This window comes from Esox lucius, chromosome 7 (genome assembly GCF_011004845.1).
Source record: "Esox lucius isolate fEsoLuc1 chromosome 7, fEsoLuc1.pri, whole genome shotgun sequence".
NCBI classification, from domain to species: Eukaryota; Metazoa; Chordata; class Actinopteri; order Esociformes; family Esocidae; genus Esox; species Esox lucius.
The window spans coordinates 32,037,285-32,051,618 of record NC_047575.1 but is presented as its reverse complement, the minus strand read 5'-3'; the positions used below and the strand labels follow the sequence as shown (position 1 = coordinate 32,051,618).

Sequence of the window (14,334 nt, the reverse complement as noted above, 5' to 3'; positions counted from 1 at the left end):
GGGGTTTGAGTACCCGAGTGACCCTAGGAGCTATGTTGTCTGGGGCTATATGCCCCTGGTAGGGTCTCCCAAGGCAAACAGGTCCTAGGCGATGGGTCAGACTAAGAGCGGTTCAAAAACCCCTTAATGAAGAAGAAAATTGTGTGTCCTGTGACGTCGCCCGGCATGGCGCAGCCGGGGCCCCACCCTGGAGCCAGGCCCGGGGTTGGGGCTCGTTCGCGAGCGCCTGGTGGCCGGGCCTTTCCCATGGGGCCCGGCCGGCCAAGCCCGAACGAGCGACATGGGGCCGCCCTCCCGTGGGCTCACCACCCACAGGAGGGACCATAAGGGGCCGGTGCAGAGAGGATCGGGCGGCAGTCGAAGGCGGGGGCCTAGACAACCCGATCCCCGGACACGGAAACTAGCTCTAGGGACGTGGAATGTCACCTCGCTGGCGGGGAAGGAGCCTGAGATGGTGCGTGAGGTTGAGAGGTTCCGACTAGAGGTAGTCGGGATCACCTCTACGCACGGCTTGGGCTCTGGAACCACACTCCTTGAGAGAGGATGGACTCTTCACCACTCTGGAGTTGCCCATGGTGAGAGGCGGCGGGCCTGGGTGTGGGTTTGCTTATAGCTCCCAGCTCTGCCGCCATGTGTTGGAGTTTAACCCCGGTGAACGAGAGGGTCGTTTCCCTGCGCCTACGGGTCGGGGATAGGTCTCTCACTGTTGTTTGTGCCTACGGGCCGAACGGCAGTGCAGAGTACCCGACCTTCTTGGAGTCTCTGGGAGGGGTGCTGGAAAGTGCTCCGACTGGGGACTCTATCGTTCTACTGGGGGACTTCAACGCCCACGTGGGCAACGACAGTGATACCTGGAGGGGCGTGATTGGGAGGAACGGCCCCCCTGATCTGAACCCGAGTGGTGTTCTGTTATTGGACTTCTGTGCTAGTCACAGTTTGTCCATAACGAACACCATGTTCAAGCATAAGGGTGTCCATCAGTGCACGTGGCACCAGGACACCCTAGGCCGCAGGTCGATGATCGACTTTGTTGTCGTTTCATCTGACCTGCGGCCATATGTCTTGGACACTCGGGTGAAGAGAGGGGCGGAGCTGTCAACTGATCACCACCTGGTTGTGAGTTGGATCCGATGGCGGGGGAGGAAGCTGGACAGACTCGGCAGGCCCAAGCGTACTGTAAGGGTCTGCTGGGAACGTCTGGCCGAGTCTCCTGTCAGAGAGATCTTTAACTCCCACCTCGGCAGAGCTTTGACTGGATCCCGAGGGAGGTTGGAGATATTGAGTCCGAGTGGACCATGTTCTCCACCGCCATTGTTGAAGCGGCCGCTCGGAGCTGTGGCCGTAAGGTCTCCGGTGCCTGTCGAGGCGGCAATCCCCGAACCCGGTGGTGGACACCGGAAGTAAGGGATGCTGTCAAGCTGAAGAAGGAGTCCTATCAGGCCTGGTTGGCTTGTGGGACTCCAGAGGCAGCTGACGGGTACCGACATGCCAAGCGGACTGCAGCCCGGGTGGTTGTGGAGGCAAAAACTCGGGCCTGGGAGGAGTTCGGTGAGGCCATGGAGAAGGACTATCGGCTGGCCTCGAAGAGATTCTGGCAAACCATCCGGCGCCTCAGGAGAGGGAAACAGTACCCTACCAACGCTGTTTACAGTAGAGGTGGGCAGCTGTTGACCTCAACTGGGGATGTCGTCGGGCGGTGGAAGGAGTACTTCGAGGATCTCCTCAATCCCGCCGTCACGTCTTCCATTGAGGAAGCAGAGGATGAAGGCTCAGAGGTGGACTCGTCCATCACCCGGGCTGAAGTCACCGAGGTGGTTAAGAAACTCCTCGGTGGCAAGGCACCGGGGGTGGATGAGATCCGCCCTGAGTACCTCAAGTCTCTGGATGTTGTGGGGCTGTCTTGGCTGACACGCCTGTGCAACATCGCATGGCAGTCGGGGACAGTGCCTCTGGGATGGCAGACCGGGGTGGTGGTCCCTCTTTATAAGAAGGGGGACCGGAGGGTGTGTTCCAACTATAGGGGGATCACACTTCTCAGCCTCCCCGGGAAAGTCTATGCCAGGGTTCTGGAGAGAGGAGAATACGGCCGATAGTAGAACCTCGGATTCAGGAGGAACAGTGTGGTTTTCGTCCAGGCCGTGGAACACTGGACCAGCTCTATACCCTCTACAGGGTGATGGAGGGTTCATGGGAGTTTGCCCAACCAGTCCACATGTGTTTTGTGGATTTGGAGAAGGCATTCGACTGTGTCCCTCGCGGCATCCTGTGGAGAGTGCTTTGGGAATATGGGGTCCTGGGTCCTTTGCTAAGGGCTGTCAGGTCCCTGTACGACCGAAGCAGGAGCTTGGTCCGCATTGCCGGCAGTAAGTCAGACTTGTTCCCTGTGCATGTTGGACTCCGGCAGGGCTGCCCTTTGTCACCGGTTCTGTTCGTAATTTTTATGGACAGAATTTCTAGGCGCAGCCAGGGGCCGGAGGGTGTCAGGTTTGGGGACCACACGATTTCGTCTCTGCTCTTTGCGGATGATGTTGTCGTGTTGGCCCCTTCAAGCCAGGACCTTCAGCATGCACTTGGATGGTTTGCAGCCGAGTGTGAAGCGGTGGGGATGAAAATCAGTACCTCCAAATCCGAGGCCATGGTCCTCAGTCGGAAAAGGGTGGCTTGCCCACTTCAGGTTGGTGGAGAGTGCCTGCCTCAAGTGGAGGAGTTTAAGTATCTAGGGGTCCTGTTCACGAGTGAGGGAAGGATGGAACGGGAGATTGACAGACGGATCGGTGCAGCTTCTGCAGTAATGCGGTCGATGTATCGGTCTGTCGTGGTGAAGAAAGAGCTGTGCCGCAAGGCGAAGTTTTCGATTTACCGGTCAATCTACGTTCCTACTCTCACCTATGGTCATGAGCTTTGGGTCATGACCGAAAGGACAAGATCCCGGATACAGGCGGCCGAAATGAGCTTTCTCCGCAGGGTGGCTGGGCGATCCCTTAGAGATAGGGTGAGAAGCTCGGTCACCCGGGAGGAGCTCAGAGTAGAGCCGCTGCTCCTCCACATCGAGAGGGGTCAGCTGAGGTGGCTTGGGCATCTGTTTCGGATGCCTCCGGAACGCCTTCCTGGGAAGGTGTTCCGGTCCCGTCCCACCGGGAAGAGACCCCGGGGAAGACCTAGGACACGCTGGAGGGACTATGTCTCCCGGCTGGCCTGGGAACGCCTCGGTGTCCCCCCGGAAGAGCTGGAGGAAGTGTCTGGGGAGAGGGAAGTCTGGGCATCCCTGCTTAGACTGCTGCCCCCGCGACCCGGCCCCGGATAAGCGGAAGATGATGCATGCAATTTTAAAAACATCAGCGAAGTATCTAAAGGGTGTGTGTCAACCCCAGAGACCAACTCTGTAAGACAATTAGCTCCCCAAGGAACTCTACTGAAATCCAACTCTGGACAATAGCAATTAGTCAACTGAATGGAGGTTTAATTGGACACTGATTGGCTTGGTGTCAAAACTATAATCATATCTGGTAGGGAAAACAAAGGTACCATTCCCTTATTGTTATGTTGTTGAGTCCAATTATAGTGTTACCTATGATGCTCCATTGGATATTGGATATACATCTTGCACTGGTAAATGAATCAGGCTTATGTGTGTGTGAATGAGATGGTGAAGGGAATGGAGAGAGAAACAAAGTATGTACGTAAAAGACAGCAAAAACTGAAATAGAATAGAACGTTTAGTATCCTTCCCATCTCCCACATCTTAATCGTAGCACCTTGTGGTTGCCTAGTGCAGCCATACACCAGACAACTACCACTCACTTATGCTCAACACAAGACACTTTTTATATCATATGCAGCAAGTAAATCTTTTTGTAGATTTTTTTTATTTGGAAGTGGGTTTTCTGCTGATCTCTGTAAAAATTTTTTTACATGTTTTTCATTAAACGTGTTATCAGTTATCACCCTGTTAAATGACAAACAATCAGGTATTTTATTATTTAAATATAAATATTCATTTACATAATTTAGATTGAAAAGGAAGTTAGAGTAGCTAGGAAAAGCTTCCCACTGAAGCGGATAAGGAGAAATAAAAAAGTGGCAAGGTTGCTCTCGGATCAATATTGCAAACGGAATCCTACGGCCCGCTTTAAAAAAAATGTATGAATACAGGCTCTGATCTTGGGCCAGTCGATAAAGTTGCCACTTTCACCAACCCCTGATAAATATGAGGATGTATTCTGACATAGTATTTGTTTTCTCCCCCTGCAGGTCTCCATGTGTCCCCTGCACCAGCACTGACAATGATGGCCACTCAGAACGTCCCTCCACCATCGTACCAGGAGAGCCAACAGGTCACCTGTTCCTTTAAGGCTCAGCTCAAGTCAAAGCAGTTCAGGATATAAACAAAAAGCATTCTGTCCTTAGTCAAATGGAATACCACATAATCAGCTTTTGGTAGAAGCTATCCCTACCAAAACCGCAGATCCAGGACCTGCTTCTCCCTAACTAGATCTTAACCATTGTCGCTAAAAGAGAAAATGACCATAGACTTACAATTCAACCTCACTCTCATACTTGCACAGCAGCATACTCGAGCAGGAAGTGGAGCAGGTTCATAAGAGAGCCCCCCGCAACACCCCCCCACCACTGTCTCCTTCCTCCCGGAGGATTAGTGCCAGGGGGAGAGCTCCCTATCCGCAGTCAGTGCTGGCAACAACATGCAAATGAGAGCTAGTTAAGTGTGAAGAAGCTAATTTATTTCCCATTTGGGGCTGGGATTAAGATTTGAAGCTTGCTACCCAAACCAAGGTTGGTGAGGGAGGGATGAAGGGGGAAGCGGAGGAGGGGCCCCATACATTTCCTTCTCTCTGAAGGTTGAGGGGGTGAGGGCAGGGGGCCTGGGCAGAGATAGAAAGAGGTAGAACGAGGAGGGAAGTGGGGGTAGGGGACCCACAAAACTGAAGAGAGGCATTGTACACATCCACACCACCATGTCACAAAAACACATTCTTCTTTCATACAGTAGCCCTTGCAAAAAGCTCAAGCCTGGCTGTCTAACCACTCTCATGATGTTCATATTATTTGTTAATGTTATATATATACTGTGTGTGTGTGCATATGTTAGAGATAAGTGGAATAAAAATTCCAGTTCTGACTACTCTGTGTATTGCCCTTAACTGTGGTTCTGTTTGCTGTGCCTTCAGATGACGGGTACCACTCAACAGAACTCCAAGGCCCAGCAGGTTCACATTCCAGCTTCCTCTGCAGCAGGGAACACCCCTGTCAGTGTGACCCTTGACCCCCAGGCCCAGCTGGAATCAGACAAGCGGGCCGTGTACAGGTAAGATATCATTTCTAAACATACTACCGAAAAGGGACAGAAAGAAGAAAAGATAATAAGGTAAGACCATTGGGGTCCCAGGAAAGAGAAAAGGCTTTTGACTGGGCTTTGAACTATAACAGCAAAATAGTATAGTTTACTGAAGTTATCGTTCGAAATGCCTCTGTCAACAAGATTCTTAGATTAAAAGATTATTAGTGTGTATAATTCACAATTCAGGCATACTTACACATTTTAAATCAAACCAGGAAACATCAGCATTAGTTCTTATATTACAATATGTTGAGTAAATTGTCACAGTCAATTTGTTGTGATAAGCAAGGAAATATTTGGATTCAGGTGGATTTAACATATATTAATTGTTTACCGAGAGCATGGGTTACAGCATCAGCATGGGTTACATTTTGACCCACAGATATTTAAGCACATTCTCATCTCTGTCTGTCAAGCAAAAACATGCCTAAAAACCATACAAATATATTTTACCTCATTTGGGATCCTGACACTGCTCGCTTACAATTTGCCACTTATTTCTAGGATTATTTACAAGGTGGAATCTATCAGTTATATTTAAGTTTCCTCCCCCAAAATAAAATAAATAAATAAACATAAGTAAATAAAATAAATAGACATTTTAGTCAAACCAGCCGCAAGCCAGATTTTGTCCGCAAGCAGTATTTTGGCCTGGACTTGGCAGTTACAGTCAAATAAAATCCAAACGTATGTACATTTGGTAAAACACCCTCATCTCAACTCATCACTTCAATATTAATATACTTTCATAATGGGCTAATATTATGTATTTATGAAGTAAATTATTTACTGAACACACTACCATTTTCAGCTAACTCCATGATGACATTGCATACTCTTTGCTCGGCTGGCTGCCCTAGCTCCTTGTCTCTCCCCTTGTGCAGTTATCCGCTGCTCTTGTCTGAGTGTGCTGTTGGCTCTGCAATTGGCCAACTCGGGCCCCTTAGGCAAGTGCTGTGAAGGCCTTGCCAAGCCTGGGGCTGAATTTCTAAGCTCCTCTGAGATACAAGGCTTCTCTTTGATGTGAGCAGCCAGCCTGAAGGGAGCTGTGGGTGCTGGAACAGACAGCCTCAGACCACCCTTCTGAAAACACACTCACAGGCGGACTTGAAATCATGCTCACACACACACACGCACTCAAGCCCACATATATATACATACATATATACACATACATACCTAGGGTGTGCTTGAGTGCGTGTGTGTGTGAGCATGATATATACTTGATATATATGATATCAAGCACACACATGGCTTGCTATATATATACTATATATCATATATATATCATATACTATATATAATATATATATATATATATATATATATATATATATATATATATATATATATATATATATTATATATAGTATATGATATATATATAGTATATATATATATGTATGTATATGTATGTATATGTGTGTGCTTGAGTGCGTGTGTGTAAGCATGTAACATACATGTGTGTATATTCTCAACCCCAAAAAAGCTTATCCTTCCCTGTTTCATATTGTTCTACTTCCCTGTCACATTTCAGGGTTTGGAAAGTTTTGTAGCAAGCTATTAGTATTTAGTTTTGTTGTAATTAATCCAGGAAGTCTGCACCATCTCCGTCTTATTAATGATTGTGTGCACGTCAGTTCTTTTTGCTAATTGTCTGGATAGTGAGTTTTTTGTGTGCTGAGCTCACTAGCTCCTCCATTCTCCTTGACGAGTTGTCTCTTAATTATTACCGGCAGAATCAATGTGTGATAGTTATAATTAGCCTAATGAGTTATGAAGCTCCTGATGAAGATCTGCTGCTTTTGGTTTGTCTTATTAACAAACTAGCAGGTGGTCTGTTTTTCACTGGTCACTCCACTATGCCCAACTGAAAGAGGTTCAGCCCACTTTTAAATGGAATCACTGGAGACTGCAGTTTGTATAATTATTTTTTATGTAAAGTATTTGCGATGTGGGTTGGGTAAAACAGCAATGTTGTTTGGAATTGTTAAACTGTAATACAACTTAACTGTTTCTTTTATTATTTTACAAGGAAAACAGGAATGGATATCTCAACTATCTCTGATGTCATATATGGGGATATTGGGGAACAGTTAATATGTAGTTAAAGGGCATCTCAGCCTTGCCAAAACCATGCATGTTTAAGGGTGGGTATTGGCAAGTACCTTGCAATACGATATAAATCACGGTACACATTACGATTCAATACATCACAATTCATCACTACATCACAACTGAATCACAATACTTACTGAAGTGCTAAAGAAAACCTCAAATAATATTAGGCTATAATGGACAATCTTTAGCTAATCCCCATGAGCAACCCCTAATAAAAAAAGAACCACTCAATTAGAAATAACTTAGAATGTTTAAATGTAATCCTTGAGAGCCCTACAGAATTGTAGAATGCATAATAGTCAAAAACAGTTTTACTTAACTCTGAGCAAGCCCATGGTATCTCTAGGATAGAGCCAAGTAGTGTGTAACAAATTGATGTATGATGTAAGAAGGATGTATGCAAAAGTTTGCACCAGTAACAAAACACAGAACTGATGATAGATTGAATCCAGAGGTTTCAATACTGATGATGAAGCTTGCACCATCAAATTGGATTGAACAATTTAATTTCTATCCTGAGAAGACAGACATCATGTATTTCTCTAAAGTAAATACATTTTAACCGTAAAGGGATAGTTCGTCCAAAAGTCCACTTGCAAAACGATATTCCTGAATACACATTGAGTAATTTTTTCGAACAATCCATTATTCAGCTCTGTCCCAGTCTGTAATTAGCGTTATCAGCATTGTCCAAATTCATAAACTGAAACGGTTTGTACACCTATCGCCAAGCTGCATTGCAAGCAGAAGACAACACCAAAACATTTCAAACTACATGCAGTAATCTGTTGCGGTAGCATCGATTATTTAAACTGTACACTGACAAAACAGCTAGTGGAATTGGCTGAATTCAAACTGGTACTAGCAAACTATTTCCTATCCATACACAGCTTCTGTTCTTCGGCAGTGAGGTCATCGAGGTGAGCGTTAACTTTAACCTCAACAAGCTATGTGAAGATAGGTTGCTTCGCCTAGCTTTTTAAAACAGCTACTAGTTTACACTTGTATATTATTGGTATAATTCTTTATATATTTCTTAATTCTTACTAAGTAGATGTCATGTGCCATATCACAAGAATTTCATTGTGCAGGATGGCACTGTGTTATTCGATGCATTTGATAAATACATACAATTTGAACTTCCGGAATTCCTTTGTTTATAAGTATTGATTTTGACTTCTGCCTCCTTGTGGACCTTGAGTTGATGAAATTCTACCCACTCTGCAATTAGGACAATACCTCTGCCTCTCCAGAGTCATATTGTGGGAGAATCAATGGAGCAACTTTTCCAACGAGACGTACACTTTTTGCGAGAAACATTTTAATACAGAGGATCGTGCCCCACGTTCACTTAGAAGAGGACTAAAGGTTAATATAATTCCATCAAGTTACCCAGTTCAACCAGTGGAGACAATAATTTATTTCTAGCTAGCGAATACTTTCGTTTAATGTGTATACACTTTCTTCCCAAATGAACACATGGATTGATACAATTGTGAACAAAACTGACCGGTAAACACTGGAAGAACCATTTATTTGAAATGAAAATGTACGGTTTCCATTCATGAATTTGTATGATGGTAATAAGGCTAATTACTGAGGACAGAGCTCAATAATGGATTTTTTTTAATACTCCTGTGTGCCTGAAGGACCTACTCAGGTAAGGGGACTGTGACAGAAATATGATTTTTGACAAACTATCCCTTTAAGCTTTTAAACCAGTTCCTCAATGTGTGTTTTCATAGAGAGCTTAACATCTCACGAAAATCCAAGGTACTCACAGGAAGGAAAACATTCTATAACAGAACAGTCAAGGAATTCCAGCTACACTCGGATAGTGTGTTAACATAACAGTCAGAAGTTTTATGCAGAAGTTTCTTAATTGCTTAGAAGTCTGCCAGTCAGAATTAAAAGCTGCTAGCTTTATCCCAAACTATATATTTTTTAATGAATAGCATACAATATGCCTGAAGTGAACCAGGGATTGAATCTCTTCTTGACTGTTATTCTTTTATATGGAACATGTCTATCAGCAATAGAAGTAAAGTTTGTTAGTGCTAGAAATGCAGTCAATGTCGCTTTGATAAAGGTCTTGTAAGAAAGCTTACTCGCAAATATTTCTAAAATGTCTTTTAGTCATAATGCAAAGTTTGGCTCTCTGAATTCTGAAAGCACCGGTCACTAATATGTAGTAGAAATACACCACTTGCCATATACTTCTTTGTCATTTATCAATATGTAATGGCTAAGTATAGACTTAGGATTCTTTAGATTAGCCTGTGTCTGTTTAGTTGTCAGCTCGGTCAGGTATTAATCAACACAAAAAATCCCCAAGGATAATAACTACAGATTATATAAATTAGGCTAATACATTGGTTAGCTGGTTTAGCATACCTGTCTTAACAGAGGATGGGTGGTATACAACAGTAATGGGAGGAGTATAATCTTTCCTTAATTTAAGGCCTATGGCTAGTGGCTAGCTAGCAATTCAAATTGTTTAGGAATAGAGATTGACTTTAACAGAGACTGAGAGATGACTTTTTTGGATAAAGGGCAACACCTACAGAAAGACATAAATACACTGTAATAATCTAAGAGCAATAGCATCATGAACATGTAATGAAAAGGATTTTGCTATTAACTGACATTTGTGCTGTACTTTACTAATCATAATAACCTTCTGTTCCACATTGTAAATATGTTCAGTCCCAGGCCTCTCTGCATCTCATGCATCTGAGACACACACTCCAAAAATAAAAGATGACCATTGATGAGCAGGCCAGGTGATGCAGGAGGTGAGGTGTTGGCATTTTTCCATTCATGGGAATATAAGCATATGTCAACTCACAGCCCTTCATCAAAGATATACAGGGCGAATACACATGCACACACACACACACACACACACATAGTGCACTGATTTTCACTATCAAAGTGAATTACGATTTGATTATTCAACTGAACTCTGATCAAAGGGAGTTAGGTACATGCACCATATGTAGAAGCAACCTGCAGAAGGCAATCCTTGTAAACAATGCACTTCATCATCTTATGATGTGCTGTTGACTGGAACCGGGGGTTGAATGGGAGGGTCTGTGACTGGGCGACATTCGTAATACACAGCCAAGTGGTAAATTGCATTTGGTTCACAACCCAAATTACTCGACTACTTTTAAAGTATCTACTTGGCAAATTAATTGGAGTTCTACTTGATTTATCTGGGTATTTTGAGTTAAAACCTTTCACTCAATATACATTACCTGTCTTTGTTGTTGAAGGCATCTTTTGCATCAGGGTAGAAACCTAGGTCACTATCTGATATTTTGTGATGATCTATGTTATTTTACCTGTTGTCTGACAAGTTCTAAAAATAGTAGGTGAACAGTGAATTAAGTTATTATTGGAAGTCTTAAACCATTGCTATTACATTGCTCGACATAATGTTTGCTCCATCTGGTATGTTTGAGCCCTGGTACAGTTGACAGAGAGACATGCTAGCAGTTCATGACAAGGGGATGAGTCTGCACCCAAATTCTATTGACTTTGTCCAACAATATTTTCCAATTTCGTCAACATCTTTCAATTACTGTACAAACATAACTTGGGAAATAAATATTGTTCTTTGGAAGCTAATTCTTGTCTTAACAGATGTATAGAGACTGAAGCTTTAGACTGGATTAGATTAAGGCCATGAATGGTTTAAACAACCTACTGTGACATGTTTTTTCAAGTGACCTTGCTTTGTTATTTCTTTGTTTGTTGCTCCTATTTTACTGTATTAGCTTGTCATACGGAGGTATGACAAGCACCTCTGTGAAGTTGGCACCCCATAAAAGGAAATAATCTCCAAAACTATGCCATTCGTTTGTGCTGCGTTTGTGCTGATTTGTGCCGTAAAAACTGACGTTTGTGCTGGTTTTGTTTTTGAGATATTGAACATAATTTTTTTGGTTGTGTTATGTCACTCTCCACCCCATGTCATTCAAAGCGCTCCAAACCGGTGTCATTCGTTTGTGCTCGGTTTGTGCTGATTTGTGCCGTTAAAACAAACACTATCTATTTCCCGTTCACAGATATAACAATTTTAATTCGGGAGCTGTGACGTCATCTCTCCACCCCATTTCGTTCAAATCTCTCCAAACCGGTGTCATTCGTTTGTGCTGCGTTTGTGCTCGATTTGTGCCGTAGAAAGAACCATCATACATTATTCCACTCTTTAGTTTAGACAAAATCTTTGCAGTAGTGACGTCACGCAAGCAAGCTGCGCTCTCCATCCATCTCGTCTACAAACCTGTCTGGTTCGTTGTGCTCGCACAGGGCCACAGATGTCATTGTTCTTTTCTTAATTAGATAAGGAAATGTTATATTTTAGATTTGTGCTAGATATTGACATTTGGTATTTATCATAGGCCTAATCGTCAATGCAATATGATATGTAGGCATAGCCTATATAATATAGCCTACTGTCACTATACTCTGTGTGACTTTGCCAATAAAAAAAAAGTTCAATACCTCAAAAACAAAACCATTGTTTATAGCCTGCGGCACAAATCAGCACAAACGAATGACACCCATCAGCGCGCAGCTGATCACCATCACTCATAAACCAGCTGCAGCTCATTCAGCTCATCCATACTCACTGTGTTGTCTGCTTCTCCTTTGTCATATCGTTGTTTGGTGCATCGTTCGTGTGTGTGTGTTCAGTTATCCTGTTTAATGTTGAGTCGAGTGTGTAGCCTACCTGTTTACGCTCCTGATCGTCTGTGTCTTCACTTCTGCTGGATTATTCACCTCATCACTCTTCATCACGACTGAGCACTTCATCACCATCACCGGCCATTGAAGTCCCTGTGTCGCCATCATCATCATCAGTGTTTGTGGACTTATTGTGTGTTATCTCTGGACTATATAGCCTACTACATTAAAACTTGAGTCACTTGCATCTTGCTTCCGCCTATTTACCTTGACAGTCTTAATAACTCGATCAAAAAAAAGTTCCTATAGGCTTATCTCAACATACAACATCATAACCAAAGAAATAATGTTCAATATCTCAAAAACAAAACCAGCACAAATGTTTGTTTTTTACGGCACAAATCAGCACAAACCGAGCACAAACGAATGACACCTGTCTTGGAGCGATTTGAACTACATGGGGTGGAGATGACGTCACAGCTCCCGAATTAAAATTGTTATATCTGCAAAGGGGAAATATATATAGTGTTTATTTTTACGGCACAAATCAGCACAAACGCAGCACAAACGAATGACACCGGTTTGGAGAGATTCGAACGAAATGGGGTGGAGAGATGACGTCACAGCTCCCGAATTAAAATTGTTATATCTGTGAACGGGAAATAGATAGAGTGTTTGTTTTAACGGCACAAATCAGCACAAACCGAGCACAAACGAATGACACCGGTTTGGAGCGCTTTGAATGACATGGGGTGGAGAGTGACATAACACAACCAAAAAATTATGTTCAATATCTCAAAAACAAAACCAGCACAAACGTCAGTTTTTTACGGCACAAATCAGCACAAAACGCAGCACAAACGAATGGCATAGTTTTGGAGATTATTTCCTTTTATGGGGTGCCAACTTCACGGAGGTGCTTGACCTACACATACACACACATGGACTACAGTGTTAATGTTCATGTATTCACCAAATGTCTTTGTAGTTCTACAGCTCCATAAGAAATTAAGAGACCGCTGCACCTTTTTCTTTCCTTTTCCAAAAAGTCGAAAGGAAGTTTTGAGTGAGGAACAAAAGGGTTAAAATTAAGAGACCACTGCAAATTAAACACTTCGGTTCCTCACTCAAAACCTTTATACAACTTATGTCGCTGTTTTACCTTCATAAAAAAAAAAATCCAACTACAAAAGTAAACAAAGTAATTTGTTTGCAAATATTTTTGTACAAGTGTGCAACCTAATTTACAACTATAAAAAAATGTATGTAGCTGTTTTACCTTCATAGGAGCTACTCTCAGAGAAAAAATCTACCAGCGACAGTTGAGAGTTAAGACCATAGATGTCTATGGTTAAGACAAATTTCCAGTGAGCGGGAAGTGACGGAGTTCGGCAACTACCAATGGCAGGGCAGATGTTCTCTGCATCTTCAAATCCCTTCTCTTTTCTACTCTCTAGCTAAAAACTCAATGCTAGTTTAAATAAACGTGTAATTGCGGTGTCTGGTTTCCCCATTATTTATGATGTTTCTCTGGCTTCATGCAGAGATATCATTTTAAAAGAAATGATGCATGGAAGGTTTCAGAGATCGTTGGGATCACGGGCAAATGATACATGCATAACGTAAAACTATAAGTACATTTATATTTTAACATTGAAAAATCATTGTCTTTGCATCGTCGTAACACATTTTTAGTTGTGGAGTCACGCAAATACTAAATACTTATTAATATTTGCTGAGATGGATGTTTCCCTATACTGGTTGACGCTGGCGTAGTTTAGGAAGATACGCCCTGCCCGAGCGAGCAGTGTCTTTGCTAGTTTAGGTTCCGCGACAGCTCGCTAGAGTGATTTGCAAGTTGATCGAGCAGACATTGTGCACGTAAGGTTGTCCCCACAGTCATAGAACTTCATTGTTCATTGTGTTCAATGCATACCGTTTTGCTCATTACAAGAGCTAGGTTTTATTATGTGCTAAAGCACAAGGCCAAGGGCTGTGTATATATTCTCCCAACTGCACACAATAGAGATATATAATTTTTTTCTAAGGCATCCCTCTCCCTGGCCTGGTTGGTTCGATCAGAGTCAATATGATGTCCGAGTGGATTCCAGATTGTTGAGAAGCAAAGAGTAGTATGCTCTTTGCAGTTTGACATTTGTCAC

The 14,334-nt window shown here is 43.3% G+C and overlaps 1 protein-coding gene across 4 annotated transcripts in view; it reads left to right on the top strand.

Annotated features, from left to right (window-relative positions):
- The window catches only part of pknox2 (pbx/knotted 1 homeobox 2), a 110,283-nt gene that overhangs the window by 76,214 nt on the left and 19,735 nt on the right, over window positions 1-14,334 (top strand). For all 4 annotated transcript variants that reach the window (XM_034293195.1, XM_013134619.4, XM_020048371.3 and 1 more), the window contains 2 exons: window positions 4,252-4,334; window positions 5,187-5,323. In XM_034293195.1, the coding sequence (XP_034149086.1) occupies window positions 4,284-4,334; window positions 5,187-5,323 (188 nt within the window). In that variant the 5' untranslated portion in view covers window positions 4,252-4,283. The remainder of the gene's footprint in view (window positions 1-4,251; window positions 4,335-5,186; window positions 5,324-14,334) is intronic.